Below are 17,724 nucleotides of genomic sequence, written 5' to 3'. Positions count from 1 at the left end.
CAACACAGAGCTGGAACTCATCAGTGTGAGATATGACCTGAGCCAAAGTCAGATGCTAAACTGACTGAGCCACCTAGCAGTCCCTAATGAATCCGACTTTTAAAAGGTGGAAGTACATAACCATCCAGCGAAACACTAAAATATACTATTTGAATTTAAAACTAACTGAATAAATTCTCTTATCTCTAGGAAAATTCTAGTATCATTCCTACAAGAGACATGCCATGTTTTTCATTCTGCATTAACATGAATGATTAATTTTTTAAATGTTCAGTAAAGCAGATCCCAAGTAACCACATTTTGGGTCACGTTCCCACCTTTGTAAAGTCAAGTGTTTTGTCTGTATATTCAAATGGGATCAGATTTTAGACAATTAAGTCAGCAGCCAGGCAAAATAATAACTAGCTGGTATCATTCTAATACATTTTAATGTGCATATAACACCGTACTGCAAGACTATATATATTTTTTAAGTCACTGTATTTCCTTTATATAAAAACTAAAACAATCTTTCAAGACACAGACAATTTACCTTATTCAGTTCAGGGGACAACCCCAAGGGGGGGGGGGGAACAAAACTAGAAAATTGTGCCTAAAGGTTCACCCACTAATTGTGTGATCTGACTGAAGGGAACTCATTTCTCTCAGTACTGGTCTCCTTGTCTATAAAACGAAGGCTGAACTCAAGGACGGCAGATACATGGAGGGAATACAGAACATTTTCACTTCCCACTGCAGAATAAATCAGCCCTGATGCAACAGAGCATGCTGATAAAGCAGGCAGTTTCTGAGATTCCTTGTTAACACAGGAGCATTCCGGAAAGCTATCAACAACCAATGATGATTAGTTGAAAACGACAAAAATCCTCCAGACTACAGCTTCCAAGCCTGTTGACCAGGCCTTTATGTCAGTATTATTTAGGGACAATCCATGCAGGCAGCTGCCTTCTCTATTCATATTACCTACAAGTATCAACCCCAACACCTTCTAGGAAAACTGGTAATTATGGAAGAAAATGAAACAGAATTCTGAGTACTGTGTATTTTCTCAAGAGACTGAACATGAATTTTCCTAACAGATATCTGGCAATCTTAATGTGAACATGATCTACTGGGAGGTGAAGGTTACGTAAGAGGCAGGGGATGTAGAACAAAGAAGAAAAAAAGGTATGTATTTGACAACCAGCTCATAGGGCTGTAGGTTTCACTACAAATTATCAGATTGATTAGTGATGATGTTAACAGCACAAGCACAAGTTTCTGAGAAGAAGGTAGAAGTTCTATCTCTGTCATAATTAGGAAAAAAGTAATCAGCAATATACTGAATAAACCATGTCGTTCTAGAGTACTGAGCCTCTGCAGACATGCACATTCACTACACTAGAGCATTCAAGGCTGCGGGCAGAGCCTTCAAGGCTGATAATCAGACTGCTGTATGCTTAGGGTAAACTTTTGACTATACAATTCTTGCCAAAAGGCATCGCTTCACCTCTTTCGCATGAACGTTGAGTTTGTTTAGATCACACCGATAGAACCAAAATGAAGTTTGAAAAGTTCTGCGAGAAATTTACAGAGTTCAGGAACCTAAGATGTAAGCAAAGCCAAGAGCTAGAAACAGTCAATGACTGAGATAAAGAAGTATTAAGAAAATTAGAAAAAAGAATGGAAAATGAAACTCATAGAAGCAGACTGGACAGAGGTCAGAAGGTACAGGCCCAAACTCTGCTCAGCTTGTACAAGCTTATTAAGGCTTAGAGGAGAAGTCAGTGTTGTGATCAGTGGGCTTCACCCTCCTTGTTCCCTCCCCTGCCTCCAGCTGGATTTCCAGCTCTACCGGGTGACCATCTAGTAGGGGCAAGGGAAGTGAGGCAACCTCAGTCAACGGGTAGTCAACGAGTAGTCCCTTTTTTTCCCCCTGGATTGTGACTCATTCTGCATGAAAAGGACATAAGAGGCAGAGACTCAGGAATGGGAGAGGGATTAAATTCCAGAAGACCAGGGGCGCCCGGGTAGCTTAGTCGGTCAAGCGTCCGACTTTCACTTAGGTCATGATCTCGCGGTTCGTGGGTTCGAGCCCCGCATCGGGCTCTGTGCTGACTGCCAGCTCAGAGCCTGGAGCCTGCTTCAGTCTGTGACTCCCTCTCTCTCTGACCTTCCCCTGCTCATGCTGTCTCTCTCTCTCTCCTAGAAATAAATAAAACACTAAAAAAAAAATTCCAGAAGACCAGGAAAACCATACTTGCAGTGGAGTACCTATTCAGTGCCAAGAGGAGGTGACCAGAGGCTACAAGTTCAGAAAAGAGAAAAATGACTACAGCCCAGAGTAGAGAGGTACATGGGCTCACTCTGAATGAGAAGAGAGGACTCTCAAAAAGGAAATCTCTGCTGTCAGTGTATAGACCATCATATCCTCTGTCCCCTTGTCTCTCTCCTACACCCCCACTCAAAAATAAATAAATATTAAAAAAAAGAAAAAAGAAAAAAAGGAGAAGGACTGAAAAATGGAAGTGAGAGTATCCATGCCATGTTTTGACGTCAGGAAAAGAATTTCTTTTACACAGGAATTCTTTTCAAAGTATTCAAGTTAAAAGACAGACACACACACACACACACACACACCACACACACACACACACACAGCATCGCAATTACCACTCATTGAGGCAGTTTGAGAAAATTACCACCAAATATCAGGGATAACAGGGCCAAAAGAGGCTTGTACTTACTGGCATGCAGAACACATATTTATTTCAAGAAAATAAGCATGAAGAAGTTACAATTTTTTTCTCCTTTTGTAAGCTATTATAAAAACATGACCTCCAAATGTGTAAACGGAACATGTTAAAATGAAGCCTTTTTAAAACATATTTCTTGGGGGATTTGGGTGGTTCAGTTGGTGAAGCATCCAACTTCAGCTCGGGTCATGATCTTGCGGTTTGTGGGCGGTTTGTGGGTTCGAGCCCTGAGTCAGGCTCTGGGCGGTCAGCACAGATTCTGCTTCACATTCTGTTCCTCCCTCTCTCTGCCCCTCCACTGCTCATGCTTGCTCTCTCTCTCTCTCTCTCTCTCTCTCTCTCTCAAAAATGACATTAAAAAAATTAAAAAATTAAAATAAGATTTCTTTTACCTACAGTATTTTTATTTACTTTGAATACTCATCAAATAGTCACTTCACTTCACTTTTTACTCACACATACTTTCTCAGCCCTTGTCATTTACAAATTAAGAATCAATCTTGTTTTTCCATACTAGAAAATCTTTCTGAATTGAATACTTTATAATGCGATTAGACATTTGGGGCACCTAGGTGGCTTAGTCGGTTAAGTGTCTGGCTTTGACTCAGGTCATGATCTCACAGTTCTTGACTTCGAGCCCCACGTCGGGCTCTGTGCTGACAGTTCAAAGCCTGCAGACTGCTTCGGATTCTGTGCCTCCCACTCTCTCTCTCAAGAATAAACATCAGGAAAAAAAAATTTTTTTAATGTGATTAGACATTTAAAATGGAAACAAATCAAATGAGAGCTATAAACCAGGAATGAAAGAAAAATTGGTTTGAAGGAGGAAAAGAAAGGAGAAAAAGGCATCGTACTTACTTAATCTTATATCTATAACCTCTCTAACACAAGCCAACAATTAGGGTTTTTTGTCCCCCAAAGAAAAAGTCCATTTTCTTCTTTCCTGTGAGCTACACACTGAGTTATATTTAGCACTTTGTAAGTATTTTTCTCAGTGTGTCATTGTCTAATGTCTTCTTTGTGCCTATCATTCAAATGTAGTGACAAACCTGGCATATAATATGGAAGAAGTCAAGGTAGCCAGAGTGAACCATATAAGTTTATTTTTAAAATTTACTTATTTTTGAGACAGAGGGAAAGAGAGTGAATCGGGGAGGCACAGAGATAGACAGACAGAGGATCTGCTGTGAGCACAAAGCCTGAGGCGGGGCTCTAAGTCATGAACCATGAGGTTGTGACGTAAGCCAAAATCAAAAGTCTGAAAGTGAGCCACTCAGGTGCCTCACCATGTAATTTTAGATCTCACCCTGTTCTTTACCTTGCAAACCTGTGTTTACCAAAAAGTGTGACATTCCAAATGTCACATTAACTGCAACGATGTAGATTCTTGCAAAGGATAGCTAAACTCCATGCTATTCTATATACAGCTTACGCAGCACAGCAAAACAGCAGAAAAAGCACTTAAGACATTTAAAAAAATTAAAAACTGACTCCAGCCAAAACTTGACATGTTACTATTATCGCTAGGGCAGATTTCAAAAGATTGGCTCAGTGAGTATTAATAAATTAAAGGTAGGCTTATACCAAGATACCATTTTCAAAAAATAAATAAATAAATAAAAGGACTAGTGTAAGTGTCCTATTACCCTAGCCAACTCTTCCTGGTGAATAGGTCACCAGGGTTAAGTTCATTAATTTTAGTCAGCATTTTATGAGTTCCTAAAAGGTGTTAGATATCATAATAAGCTCTGAAGATGAAAAAAAGTGGCCACCTCCAAGAATACGCAACGTGAAAGAAACAGCCTCCTCAAAAACTGGAATTGGGAAAATCGGACAACTACATGCAAAAGAATAAAATCAGGCCACTCTCTCACACCATGCACAAAGATAAACTCAAAATAGATTAAGGACCTAAAATCATAAAAATCTGAGAAGAGAGCACAGGCAGTAATATCCCTGACCTCAACCATAGCAACATTTTTCTAGATAGGTCTCCTGAGACAAGGGAAGTAAAAGCAAAAAGAAACTAGTGGGATTATATCAAAATAAAAAGTTTCTGCATCATGAAAGAAATAATCAACAAAACTAAAAGGCAACTTACTCAATGGGAGAAGATATTTGCAAATAACATATCCAATAGTTAGTATAAAAAATATTTGAAGAACTTCTATAACTCAACACCCAAAAAACAATGCAATTAAAAACGGGCAGAAGACATGAACAGACATTTCTCCAAAGACATACAGATGGCTAACGGATAACATGAAATGATCATCAGCAATCATCAAGGAAATGCAAATCACAACCATAATGATATCATGTCATGCCTGTCAGAATGGCTATAAAAAAACACATGAAACAACAAGTATTAGTGAGAATGTGGAGAAGAAGGAACTCTTGTGCACTGTTCACAGGAATGCAAACTGGTAGAGCCATGCGGCAAACAGTCTAGACCTACCTCAAAAAATTAAAAATAGAATTACCATGTGACTCAGTAATTCCACCATGGTCTATCTACCCAAAGAATGTGAAACACTAATTCAAAATGACACGCACTCAAATGTCGATGGTAGCAGTATTTACAATGGCCAAATTATGGAGGCAGCCCAAGAGTCCATCCACAGATGAATGGATAAAGATGTGGCATTTATACACAAATGACTATTACTGAGGAATGAAATTTTGCCACTTACAACAACATAGATGGATCTACAGAATATAATGCAGTGAAATCAGAGAAAGACAAATACCAGATGATTTAAGAAATTTAAGAAACAAAACAGAACAAAGGAAAAAATAAAAGAAACCAAATGCCAGATTCTTAATTAGAGAACAAACTGGTGGTTACCAGAGGGGAGGTAGGTGGGTGGATGGGTGATATACATGAAGGGGATTAGAGTACGTTATCACGATGAGCACTGAGTAATGTATACAATTGTTGAATATTATACTATACACTGGAGCCTATATGACAATGTATGTTATAACTGGAATTAAGCTTAAAAAAAAAAAGGCTTTTGATCTTGGGGGGAGGGAGGAGAAGATGGCCACTTGAAGAAACTTAAAAACTAAAGGAAACTTTTATCTTTAAAGGAAGCAGATAACTTTGAATGCACAGAGAGCAATGCATGTGTTGCACATCTGAATGTTATCTGTTCTCTAATTCAGAGGAAAGACTAAGAAAAGCTGTGCTGTAAGTGCAAGAGTTCACTATGGACTAAAAGTTTGCAGGGAGGACAAAGAAATGAAGCAACAAATGAGATTTTTTTTTTAATGTTTATTTATTTTGAGAGAAAGTGCATGTGTATGCAGGAGAGGAGCAGAGGGAGAGGAGGAAGGAGTGAGAGAGAATCCCAAGTAGGCTCCCCTCTATCAGCTTGGAGCCCAATGTGGGGCTCGAACTCATGAACCGTGAAATCATAACTTGAGCTGAAATCAAGACGTTTAACTGACCACTCAGGTGCACCTCCCTTATTTTTTTTCTAAATCAAATTATGATATCCTCAGTGTCTTTCTTCATTTATAGGTATTTCTGATTTATTAAGTGGCATTAAGAGCATCCTGTAACCAGAACCGTGCTAAAGAAGCAGGGACAAATTATCACTCTCCCCCAAAGTCCTGATCACTCCCATCATTTAAGATCTTAGCATTTTTAAGTTAACTAATTTTGCACTGATACCATTAGAATAGTTGTGCTTCCTAAGTAAAAAATCCCAATTTTGATACGAAGTTTTATTCATTTAACATTAAATAGGATCCAACTGATCCTGTTCATTTCTTTATTACTGAGAACTTCAAGGAGGCAAATGGGTGCTTTCTATTCCAGTGTCTTAAATTTCACTCCTTCTCAACCTAAGAACTTTCAAGTGTGATCAAGAACTTCAAAAAGTTCTAATAAACCCACCTTTCCCAAGTTATACTGTATGACTTCCATGGCTTTTAGGTAGTTAAGTCCTAGTCTTCCGCATATAAAAGCTGCTCACAGATCTGCTTGCTCCCTTCCTGCTCCTCACAATGCTCTTCCTCCTCTTTCTATTCACCTTAATTTACACTTCCTTCAGGGGGTCTTCTCTGCCCACTGTAACTAACTGTAAGTAAGCACTCTGTCCTTGGAATTTCCAGTAGCATAAAATGTCTGCACTTCTCATTTAGCACCCAACTCCTGTGCCATCTATCACTTTCTCCTAAGGTCCTTTCAATTTTCATGCCTAAGATTTTAAGTTAACTTTAAGCAGAGCCATGTGTTGTATTTTTCTATGTCCCATAGGACATTATGCATAATCTGAACATTCAATAAATAGTCCTGGGAATTAACGATCCCCAAAAGCTCAAGAACTGCCCTCCCTCATTTTCTTTCTGCAATATTACTTTTACTTGCAATATTACTTTTACTTATCTTTTTTTGGAAATTGCAAGTATGGATAGCTGATTATAGATAACACATTACAATTAATTACACTAAACGTGAAGAAGAAAAGAGAACAGAGGTGGCTATGCTGGAATCTATTTCTAAAACATTCATTTAGGAAAATGCAAAGAAAGGTTAACATTAAGGATGAAGGAGGAGAATGAAAGTAAAATCAAAGGGGATAAAACATTAGTCACCTGAAAGTTTTTTTCCTTTTTATTTGCCATACTTTTCCTTTTCTTGTTTCACATACTTGGTAGATACATTAATTTATTCACATAGACACAAGTTACAAATATACTACAGAAAACAGGTTTTTTAAACATCCACTTGTTTTGTTAAGTGTGTTATAAATGATGTTACACATATGTAAACATTTAACAGGTGAGGGCATGAAAAATAGTACTAAATATTATTTGACCATTTAAAACAATTCCATATAGTTTTCAGTACATCGTCTTGAAAACTATACTTCTTAATCTTGTCTTCGTGTTTTCTAAAGGTATGTATGGCATTTTAAGGCATTTTCTGGGTGTATGAAAGTGTCTATAGAATATGTGAATTGCAGGAACCTCATGCAGACTGATTTTTCTTTGCTTTTGAAAACTAAGTACTGAAGAAAAAAAATCAGTCCATCTTTTCTGTGTTTAGTATGCTGGTTTATGATAATTTCTATGCTTTAGTGGCATTATGAACCCAACCACAGGGGTTCAAAAAACAGTCTTTGAAAAATTAAAGTTTTAATCCCTGAAGGCACAAATGAAATTTAAATATTCATTTGGTTACCCTAAATATTGGACTGAATGAACAGGACTCTAGTTTCTTTCTAACTAGCCAATTTTCATTACTTTTTTGTATTGAGTATTTCATAGTTCTATATTTCAGAGAAATGATCTATTCATCATGGACCACGTGCTTCAAACTCTGTTAAGTGATGGACTGATATATTTATATCATATCTTCATCCCCTTGGATCTTGGAAGAAAACAGGCATGCAGAAATACAAAATTATCAGTTACTTTTCCTGAACAGTTCTACAATCAAAATTTGATGATTTAACAGTTTTTCATAGTAGGAGGCCCAAGGAAAAAATAAATCAGAACCTCAGTCATTCTAGCATTTTTCTCTGATCTAACCAGACCACAATTATTTATATATCACACACAAATAATTAACATTTGAAGTCACTCTTGCATTCTTATACCTCAAATACAGGGGGTCAATAAAGTTAGTGTAATTTAAGAAAATAATAAACTTTAAGCACTGAAAGCGACAACTAAATAAAATACCCTCTTTACTTTTCTGCTAATAGTTTAGTAGGATTAAGTGAAGAACAGCAGTTTACTGAAAGAAAAAGGCAAAATAAGAAAGCCCTGACTAATCAGTTTTATTTCAGAATTTCTACCACACTAGAGAATATGAAACTGGTGACTTTTACACTAACATTAGTTCTTTTTTCTCTCTAGATATTTTCCAGGACCTAGCTGCAAATCCTTTTGTCACTTAAATGGAAACATACACCCTTTCTACACAGCAATTCTCTACATGATCATGGAAAACAAGTGTTAATAAATCTAGTTCCCTTGACAAATACTGGCAAGGAAACAGGATAAAAAATTCTTAGTGGAAATTCACTAACTTATTTTAAAACGAAAGTTGGCTTTTTACATCCAACAATAATCTTTACAAAAGCTTTTTATATTATAAACTATTCCTGAATTAATCTTTTGAGTGCACATATACAAGCAAAACAAAAAGCCCATGATCTTTAAGACAGTAAGAAATAACTGTAATGATCTACATATGATGACATGAGGAGAAACTGCCACCTTCTGTGATTTCCAAGAGAAAGACGATGCTTTAAGAAACAATATCCAATGACAACACTGTTTCCATAAAAAGATGATGAATGATGGTACAGAACTGTGTGGGAAAGACATCAGGCGGAAAAACCCCAGCAATGCTTCTTTTGGATGCTTCTATGAGTCACTTGACAGAGCAGTTCTGGATTTTAAAAAAGGGATATAAAAGAATTTAATATAGTTTCAGAATTATATGGTTGGGGATATGACCTCCCACTGTAAATGAGAGACACTGTTGGTAAGAAAGCTATACAAGATAATCATGAATGTGTATATATACATACATACACATAGATGTATGTGTATATATATATGTGTGTATGTATGTATGTATGTATATATATATGTATACACACACACACACCTTCTAGACATAGGAAAAAAGTCAACTGGGCTGTCATTAAAGTTATAAGAAAAGATATCTGTGGCTTGGAGTTAAATTCCCAGAGAAGTGCTATATGCCACACAGCTCAGACCAAAATGAAGATAATGTGCAACAGAAAACTGTTACATGATCAAAAGAGGGCTTTGGTAACAAAAAGCAAGTAAAAGTGTGGGATCCTTCTAACAAGGAACAAGAAGTCCAACAGGACATGGGTAAGTGCCTATGGCACCAATTTGGTAGGAAGGCCTAACAATAAAGCTGTTTTTCAGAACCTTGTAAAAGGTTCCTCAGAGTTTTTTCTCCCATTTTTGCCATCCTTAAAAATAAATAGGGCATGTTTTACCATTATTGTTGTGATGCAGGAAAGATAACGGAGTAAAAATGCCCTAAGTAGAGGTGGGCCCTCCTCCATCTCCAAGCTCAAATACTTGGGTGTTTATGTACTGAGAAGTTCAAGAAATGTTCACATATATGTCCTGCTTCAGTGTTCTACTTCTTAATATGAGTGGTGGCTACACAGGAGTGTCTACTCCTCTAGGTGCTTTATACATCAACAGAAGTCTTAAAAAATGGGTGTGGGTAGTCTAAGGGCAAATATTTATCATGTACTAACATCAATGTAGGTGAGATATAATTAAGTTCTACTACTACTTAGGGCATCCCTAAAGTAAAATATATGCAAGACAATTGGAAAGAGAATAAAAATCTGTCCAACTTTTGCTGATTCAAGACACAGCTCTGAGGAAGAGTGGATCAACAACATAACCCTGGAACTTCATGAATGACAAAGTCAAGGACTCTACTGAGAGAAAAAAGTTGGAGAACAAAGAGGTAACCAAAGATCCTCTTTCCAACTACCACTAAATTTTGCACAATTCCTTCATTCTCTCACACTGTCCATCCTTGCCCCTTCCTACCACTTAGTCTCCAGCTATCAACACCGGCAGCCCTCACCTGCAGAAGCCCATGAGACATCTCAGTCTTCCTTTACTCCAGGCTTCCACTCCATCACCTATGACCTTGATTTCCTGCCTGCTCCTGTTGAAGTGTCTGGTCCATACCAATCAAGTCCTCAAGGACAATCTAACACCAAGTAAATCTGCTCTGATGCTAGGAGGGAATCGGGAGTAAGTCCCCAATTAAGTTCCTAGAAGTGAGATACATATTTCTGAAGACACTGAAATTTTAAATGTATTCTCAAAGTATAATGTTATAAATAAATTGTAGTTGAGTTCTATACTTCTCATTTGTTATGGAAGAGGGGAGAGGGGAGATTTTTTTGGTATGCCACATAACCTTAACCAAAGTCAATTGAAAAAAATGGATCTGTATCTAAAACTATCCTTCTAAAACACAACAATTTTATTCTTGAGTGCTCTAGTCAAAACTGTAAAGACATACAGAAATCTTACGAAAAGTCCCAACTCTGGCTATACTGAATATAGTTAGTTCATGAAAAGCAGTATAGCAGTATTCTTTCTTTCTTCACCTCCTATGATATGGTGTTACCTTTACCTACTATTATTCAACTCTCTTCTATTTACCCTTCATGATCCAGTCTCATAAAGCTATCTCTCACTTTTCTCATAAAGCTATCTCTCACCTCCACTTACGTTATACCCAACAATACCCTGCAAGTGCAATACTTACCATCCTGTACAGAAGCCATATGTCTCCTCTAGATTTCAAGCTCTACTTAGAAAAGAAACCATGTCTATGTCATTCACAGTTAGCACTAGGCAGCAGTATTGCATGGAATTAAAAGCATGGACTCTGGAATCAGACCTAAAAAGTGTCGCAAGCAGTGAGAATTTGGGACCGTATCTTTTTTTCATTTTTAAAAAATCTTTATTTTTGACAGAGAGACAGAGTGAGACAGAGAGACAGACAGGGGCCAATGAGGGGGTGGGGAGACAAAGAATCCAAAGGAGGCTCCATATTCCAAGCTGTCAGCACAGAGCCTGACATGGGACTCAAACTCACAAACCTGAGATCATGACCTGAGCTGAAGTTAGACGCTTAACCAAAGGAGACACCCAGGCTCCCCAATTTGGGACCATTTCTTAAACTTACTCTCCCTAGGTTTCCTTACCTACAAAATGTATGTAACTACTTTACTAGGATTAAAAGTGATATATGAAGTATTTATTAGCATAGTGCTTGGTACACAGAAATATTAGCTATTATTATTTCATATAACATCTATCAAAGAAGATGTATGCTGAATTAATACAGTATTCACAAGTTATTAATAACATGTATTTATTAAGGCTAAGCTCATATAACTCATTACATTTCCAAGTAAAGTTTACATTCTATAAGGAGGCTTCAGTTTAATTCCTGTCCATGGAACTGAAGTTTTCTTACAGCTAATATTAAGCTGAATTATAGAGCAGAATGTTCAAAGAGAATCACCTGTGCCTCACTTTCAGGAACAATTTGTTTGTTAAGTCGAATCTGCTCCAAACCAGGGTGCTCTAAAGAATTTGGGGAAGTGTTACAAATCGAGGCAGTTACATTATACCTTGCTGACTGATAAAAGCTGTAGTATTCAAGTCTATTTTCCCCTGAGTTTTCTGGTGCCTTTAGTTTTTGTTTAAACTGAACAACTTTGTAGATCAAAAAAATTATTAAAACACAAGCTAAGATGAAAAAAGCCAGCAAAATGTCAAAAGCCTCATTCAACTTTTCAACTTCTTTTGCACAAATAAGAGATGTTCTCTCTGACACAGAAGCAGCATCAATCGGTAGAGCACTGTTTTTTTCCAAGTTCAAGTTAACGGAAGATGTAAGCTGTATTTGCACAGGAAGCACTGCAGTAGCCTCTAACGGATTACCAAAGGTATTCTCTTGAAAGAATCTACTGGTGGGTGAAGTACGACTTCGTTCCCAGAGAGTAACACTCTCAGTATTTTCCAAATGTTTCCCATTTGTGGTTATTTTATGCCAGGCCATCATTAACGCAGTAGTCTTGTGATGAATATGAAGAGATTTTATAGCCCAAGCTCTGGATACATTTGTCGAAGATGTAACACAATTTGTAAAGTCAGTCCATTTAAGGTAATGCAACGCTCTGCCCCGCATGGATGGGGGATTCTGACAAGAGATGTTTAGCGTAACGGCTGAAGATGCTAGCCAGTCCCGAAGGCCCAAGAGTCTGCAGTTACATTCCCAAGGATTAGAATTTGCCTGCAGATGAGTCAGTGAAGCCAATGGCTTAAGGACCTTTGGATGTAAGTCTGTAAGATTATTAAATGACAGATTAAGGATCTTCAAAGACGCTCCCATGTTTTCAAACGTATCATTGTCAATGCTGATTATTCTGTTTCTATCTAACTTCAGGTAAATTAAATTCTGTAATAAGCTAAATGTGTCAGAATGTAAATTTTCTAAATTATTATGACTTAAAATCAAATATTTAAGATTACTAATTCCACTGAACCCATCCCTAGTAACATTTTTAATTCTTGAATTTTTCAGAAGGAGATACTCCAAGTTGACAAGTCCTTTAAATGCAAAGGGCTGTATGGCTTCAATGTGGTTATGAGACAAAGAAAGTCTTTTAAGGCTTTTAAGTACTTCAAAAGCATTTGATGGTACTCTTGTTAAATTATTACCTCCTAGAAACAAGCAATCCAGGTTTCCAAGATGTTGAAAGCCTAAGTCTGATATCCTCAAAATTTTATTATTTGATAAATCAAGTATCCGAAGAGCAAACATACCAACAAAGGTACCACTCCCCAGGATAGTGATGCGATTCCTTTGTAGATTTAAGTACTGAACTGAAACTAAATCATTAAATACTCCTCTTGGAATAAAAGCTATTTGATTAGACTGTAAATATAAATTACGAAGACTGGAAAGTCCCTCAAAAATTCCAGGATCCAAGCGTCTCATAAAATTATTATTTAGATATAGAAAATACAGATGCCTCAAATTAACAAACGCTTTTGGATATACATACACAATGCTAGAATTATCCAAATACAATGCTACAAGAGAATGAAGTCCTGTTAAATCATTCTCATTCACATGAGATATATTGTTTCCATTAAGATACAGAAAAACTGTACTTTCAGGAAAATTCTTAGGAATACTTGAAAGGCCTAAGTTACGGCAGTTAATTTGTCTCCCAGTGCAGAGCTGGCAAACGGACGAACATCCAAGAATCTCTTTATGGGAAAATAATACAAGATAACAGGTAACAAGCAGAAAAAGTCGTAGGCAAGGCAGAGAAAAATGTAATCCACACATAGCCCTGTTCTTGGTTTTTCTGTTCATATCAGAATTGGCTATAAAAAAAGAAGGTAAAACTTTAAATCATCAAAAAGTTCTCCAAATCAAAGTTTTACAACACTAAAAGTCTGTATTCTCTTTTATTTTTATTAACGTCAGCCAATAATACTTAGTATCATAAATCCTACTATGGTGATGGCATAAAAGAATGAGTTTGGAGTGGGTTCTAGAATCAATACCTTCAGGCCATTAACCCACTGCTTGATAAAATGATAATTCGAATTCAATGAATTGCAAAATAAAATGTTTGCTAAGCCAATTTAAAATATTCTAATTAACAATAACAAAAGTGACAAACGATGATGTAGGGATAATGGTCTTGGATGGAATATGTCCCTTTTCAAATTAAGACCTACTATCAAATAACATAATTTATGAAAATACAAATTCATTACAAAAGGACAATTAAACTCAAAAATAAACTACAGCTTTTCACAAAATCAAATTACTTTTCATTTCAGCTAAAAGTTCATATTTAAATAAATAATCTTACCAAGACAGGAAATTCATATTATTGACACCCGGCTGATTCAAGTAAAGGTTTGCTTTCTAAATCTGAAGAGCGACATTTCTAAGCTCCGTTTCTTTCTGTGGCACAGCTGACCTCCCCACTTCCACCTTTTTTTTTTGTCTTTTTAAGTCATAGTTTGCTCAGGAAACACCACTCTTCACATGGGTTCCTCCACAGTTAGTGAGTAAAACAGAGGTTGCCATGGATACAGGAAACTGAGAGACAGGAAGTAATTTTATCTGTGTTTCAAAAGGTATTGTTGAAAGGAAATCTCAGGAACTTATTTTTTTCAGAAAGCAGTTAATTTGAGTTTTCCTAATGCACATAACTAAACATCTCAGAATTTTAAAAATACCTATTTTTTTAAAAAGGAAATCTGAAAACTGTAAATATTCAGAATGAACAAACTATAGGCATCAGCAACAGACAACTACGAATAGAAAAAGTGAAATAAGATGTAAAGAGACTAAAATAACTTTGGGAGAATTTAGCATAAAATATTTACATTGTTTTTAATACATACTACAGACTTCAACTTTGTTTCATTCCTTAAAAAAACAGGTAGCAAAAACAATAAGCAATTTAGAATGGTGAACACAAATATTCTTACACTACCCTCTGTGCTCTTCTTTTTTAACTTTTCAAAGAGATTTTTGGGTATAAAAAATATTTAATACCACCAACAAGCATCTTAATCTATTAAGGTATATCCTTGCCTCGAAAAATGACATAAAGTTGTGTACCAAATTACTGGCAAAGATTATTTTTGCCAAGAAAAGCTGGGTAAACTGAAAGGGGCCTTTTAATGACTTTTCAACTACATATATAAATCTGAAATAGTGTGAATCTTTTACAGTAAAAATCTATGTATACTGTAATATTTTAAGGTAATAACTTTAAGAGTTAACTATAAGGGCGTCAGTCAGTTCAGTGTACAACTTGAGTTCAGTCCACAGTTTGTGAGTTCGAGCCCCATGTCCAGCTCTGTGCTAACAGCGTACAGCCTGTAGCCTGCTTCAGATTCTGTGTCTCCTTCTCTCTCTGCCCCTCCCTAACTTGCACTCTTTCACCCTCTCTCTCAAAAATAAACAAACGTTAAAAAATTTTCTAAATATAAAGAACTATAAATTGTTTATATTATATATTGTTTAGTCATTAATTTTCCAAAAAGCTCATTGCTTAGGCTTTCTAATTCTGACTTTCATTAATATTACTAATGCCCTGACAATACACTTGTATGTATGTACGTTACGTATGTGCGTGTGTGTGTATACACGTAGTTGTAAACTATAACTCCCTTTTGATATTAGATCATCTTTCACATCAAAACAATTACTTCATAAAATAATATGAATTATTTCCATGTGAAATATTTGGTGTAATTCCCAGCACTTTCTGTGACAATAAAAATCAGAGGTATATACTATAATAGGGAAAGATAGGATAAAATAGGCAGAGAGGGAAAGGTTAGGACCTGATGTTCCTGGGTGGGGAAAAACACTTATTTTCAAACAATGCTGGGAGCGGTTTACTACAGCATAAGGTCCCTCTTCACAATGTAGAGGACACCACCTAGTCCCCTCAGGTTTCCCTCAGGAATTTGACAATAAAAATATCTAGCAAAACCATAAAACTTATGTTATATGTGGGTCAATATGACCAACTGGACTCCTCACACAATGGAATCGAGCCATTCAGGAATGGACAACCCAGCACCTAGTTATCCAGCCAGAGAGGGGAGAACCTGAGAAGGAACCAGGGGGAAGAATAGGGGGGTGCCTACGAGAACCTTATAAAGCAAGGACCTTTGCCTATAGTTGTGGGCATTCACCTTTGAAAGCCCACTGTCTGTAGAGAGAGCTTTCCCATTCTTCTTCCTTTCTGAGCTTATGCTCTAATTAACTTTTGCCTGCTGCTCATTTTGTGTCCACCTCTTGATACTTTGAAGCTGTGAGACAAGGAAGCTCCCCCTGCCCCGCCCTCGGGATTGAGGTTAAAAAAAAAATCCTCCCAACAATACTGAATAACAGATTTTTATCAAAATGATTTACAATTCTCACAGCTATCTTTTGTGGCTGGCTATTGTTATTGCTACTGCATGGACAAAGAAATTAGAAAACCACCAACAAAAATTCCAAATGACAGAGAAATGACATGAATTAGAGATAAAGATGGAATGAGAGCTAGATTTCTCAAGTCTGTTTTGTGAAACATAAAGTATAATGAGGTGCATCTCATGGATTTTTCAATTGTGTCATACATCTTAAAGAGTAAGGATGAGATTCAGGATACCCTATCCCAAAATACAGCACCTTGACATACTGAATACTCTAAATTGAAAGAGTATGAGAAAAAGGCAGAAGCAAGATGGATTGTCCCTCACCTTCCCTACACCCAGCCACACCCCATACCATCTGTCCTTCACCCTTGGATGAAGTCATGAAAACTTCATGTGAGATGTGCCCTCCACTATGGGGAGAGAAAAGGAGTATCCTTATCTCAAAGGGCAAATAGACTCAGAAGAATCCAAACAAAACAGGCTTGCAAAGTTTTCCCAGTTTGCTACAGTTACTTCATACCCTGTGACCTACCATTATCTTTACACAACTTTCCACTCTGCATCAAGTCTAGCATAAAAACACATAGGTTTAACAAATCCCTTAGGATCTTTATTTCCTTTTGAAGGCTTCCATGACATGTAAAACTTAAATTTGTATGCTTTTCTCCTGTTAACCTTGTCTCTGTCAGTTTAATTTTCAGATGCAGCTAGAAGTCTGAGAAAGTGAAGGAAAACTTTTTCCTCCCCTACAGTTCAGAAGAAGTCAGAGAAATGGTCCATCGACATCAAAATAAAATTTACAAGAAAAACTATCAGGCTAGATAAGACCAGAACATTAATTTCTGTCCTCCATTCCAGAAATATCAAAAGGAGACAAAAGTATTTATTCTTATTAGGTCTTAGAAATAAAATGTAAATTAACACTAAGTAAAAGTGAGAATAAAATACATTTTGTATTTCTCACATTGTAAAAACTGAAGTAAACTAAAGTGACTACAACAAACAATAAATATAAACAACACATTTTAGGTCTCAGGGTGACATCCATAAAAAATCTAATATCCAAAAAAACAAAGCTTAGCCTTTCTGTTCATAGAGGCTGCTGCTGTTAGAAACAAGTGATCACAACTAGACAAGAACGGAGAAATCGAAACCTCACAAAAAGGTGAGATAGTAACAGAATTTAGAGACCGCCTCATCTTACTTGGTATTGAGCACATCACTAATTACTGGCAAAACTGGCCAGGAGAGTTTTAGATTAGAACTCAAGTCTCCCAGCTTCCCCACTACACTTACTGGAAGGTATATTTCCTGTGCTTTAATTACTATCCTATTTCACAGCCAATTCATATTGTTAAGATAATTTAAAATCTTCTCATTAGCTGTCAATCCTCTCACATGTTTGGTGAAATCTTCATATCATCACTAAGGGATAATAATCCTCCCCAGCTTCAACTGTGACATTTTG

At 36.6% G+C, this 17,724-nt stretch overlaps 2 protein-coding genes across 2 annotated transcripts in view; both read right to left on the bottom strand.

The window, feature by feature from the left end:
• IPO11 (importin 11) overlaps positions 1–17,724 on the bottom strand; it is a 197,697-nt gene that overhangs the window by 36,666 nt on the left and 143,307 nt on the right. The window lies entirely within an intron of this gene.
• Positions 11,383–14,361, bottom strand: LRRC70 (leucine rich repeat containing 70). Its single transcript, XM_039255590.1, has 2 exons — positions 14,180–14,361; positions 11,383–13,682 (listed from the first exon to the last, which is right to left on the bottom strand). The coding sequence occupies exon 2, from the start codon at positions 13,669–13,671 to the stop codon at positions 11,776–11,778; it is 1,896 nt and encodes a 631-aa protein (XP_039111521.1). The 5' UTR covers positions 13,672–13,682; positions 14,180–14,361; the 3' UTR covers positions 11,383–11,775.

The sequence above is a fragment of the Hyaena hyaena genome, unplaced genomic scaffold (genome assembly GCF_003009895.1).
Source record: "Hyaena hyaena isolate Hyena2069 unplaced genomic scaffold, ASM300989v1 scaffold_532, whole genome shotgun sequence".
Taxonomy (NCBI): domain Eukaryota; kingdom Metazoa; phylum Chordata; class Mammalia; order Carnivora; family Hyaenidae; genus Hyaena; species Hyaena hyaena.
The sequence above is the reverse complement of the archived record's forward strand: the minus strand, read 5'-3'. Positions and strand labels throughout refer to the sequence as shown.

Excerpts from the sequence above, each read along its gene's own strand:
- LRRC70 (XM_039255590.1), bottom strand. The coding sequence starts at position 13,671 with ATGAACAGAAAAACCAAGAACAGGGCTATGTGTGGATTACATTTTTCT.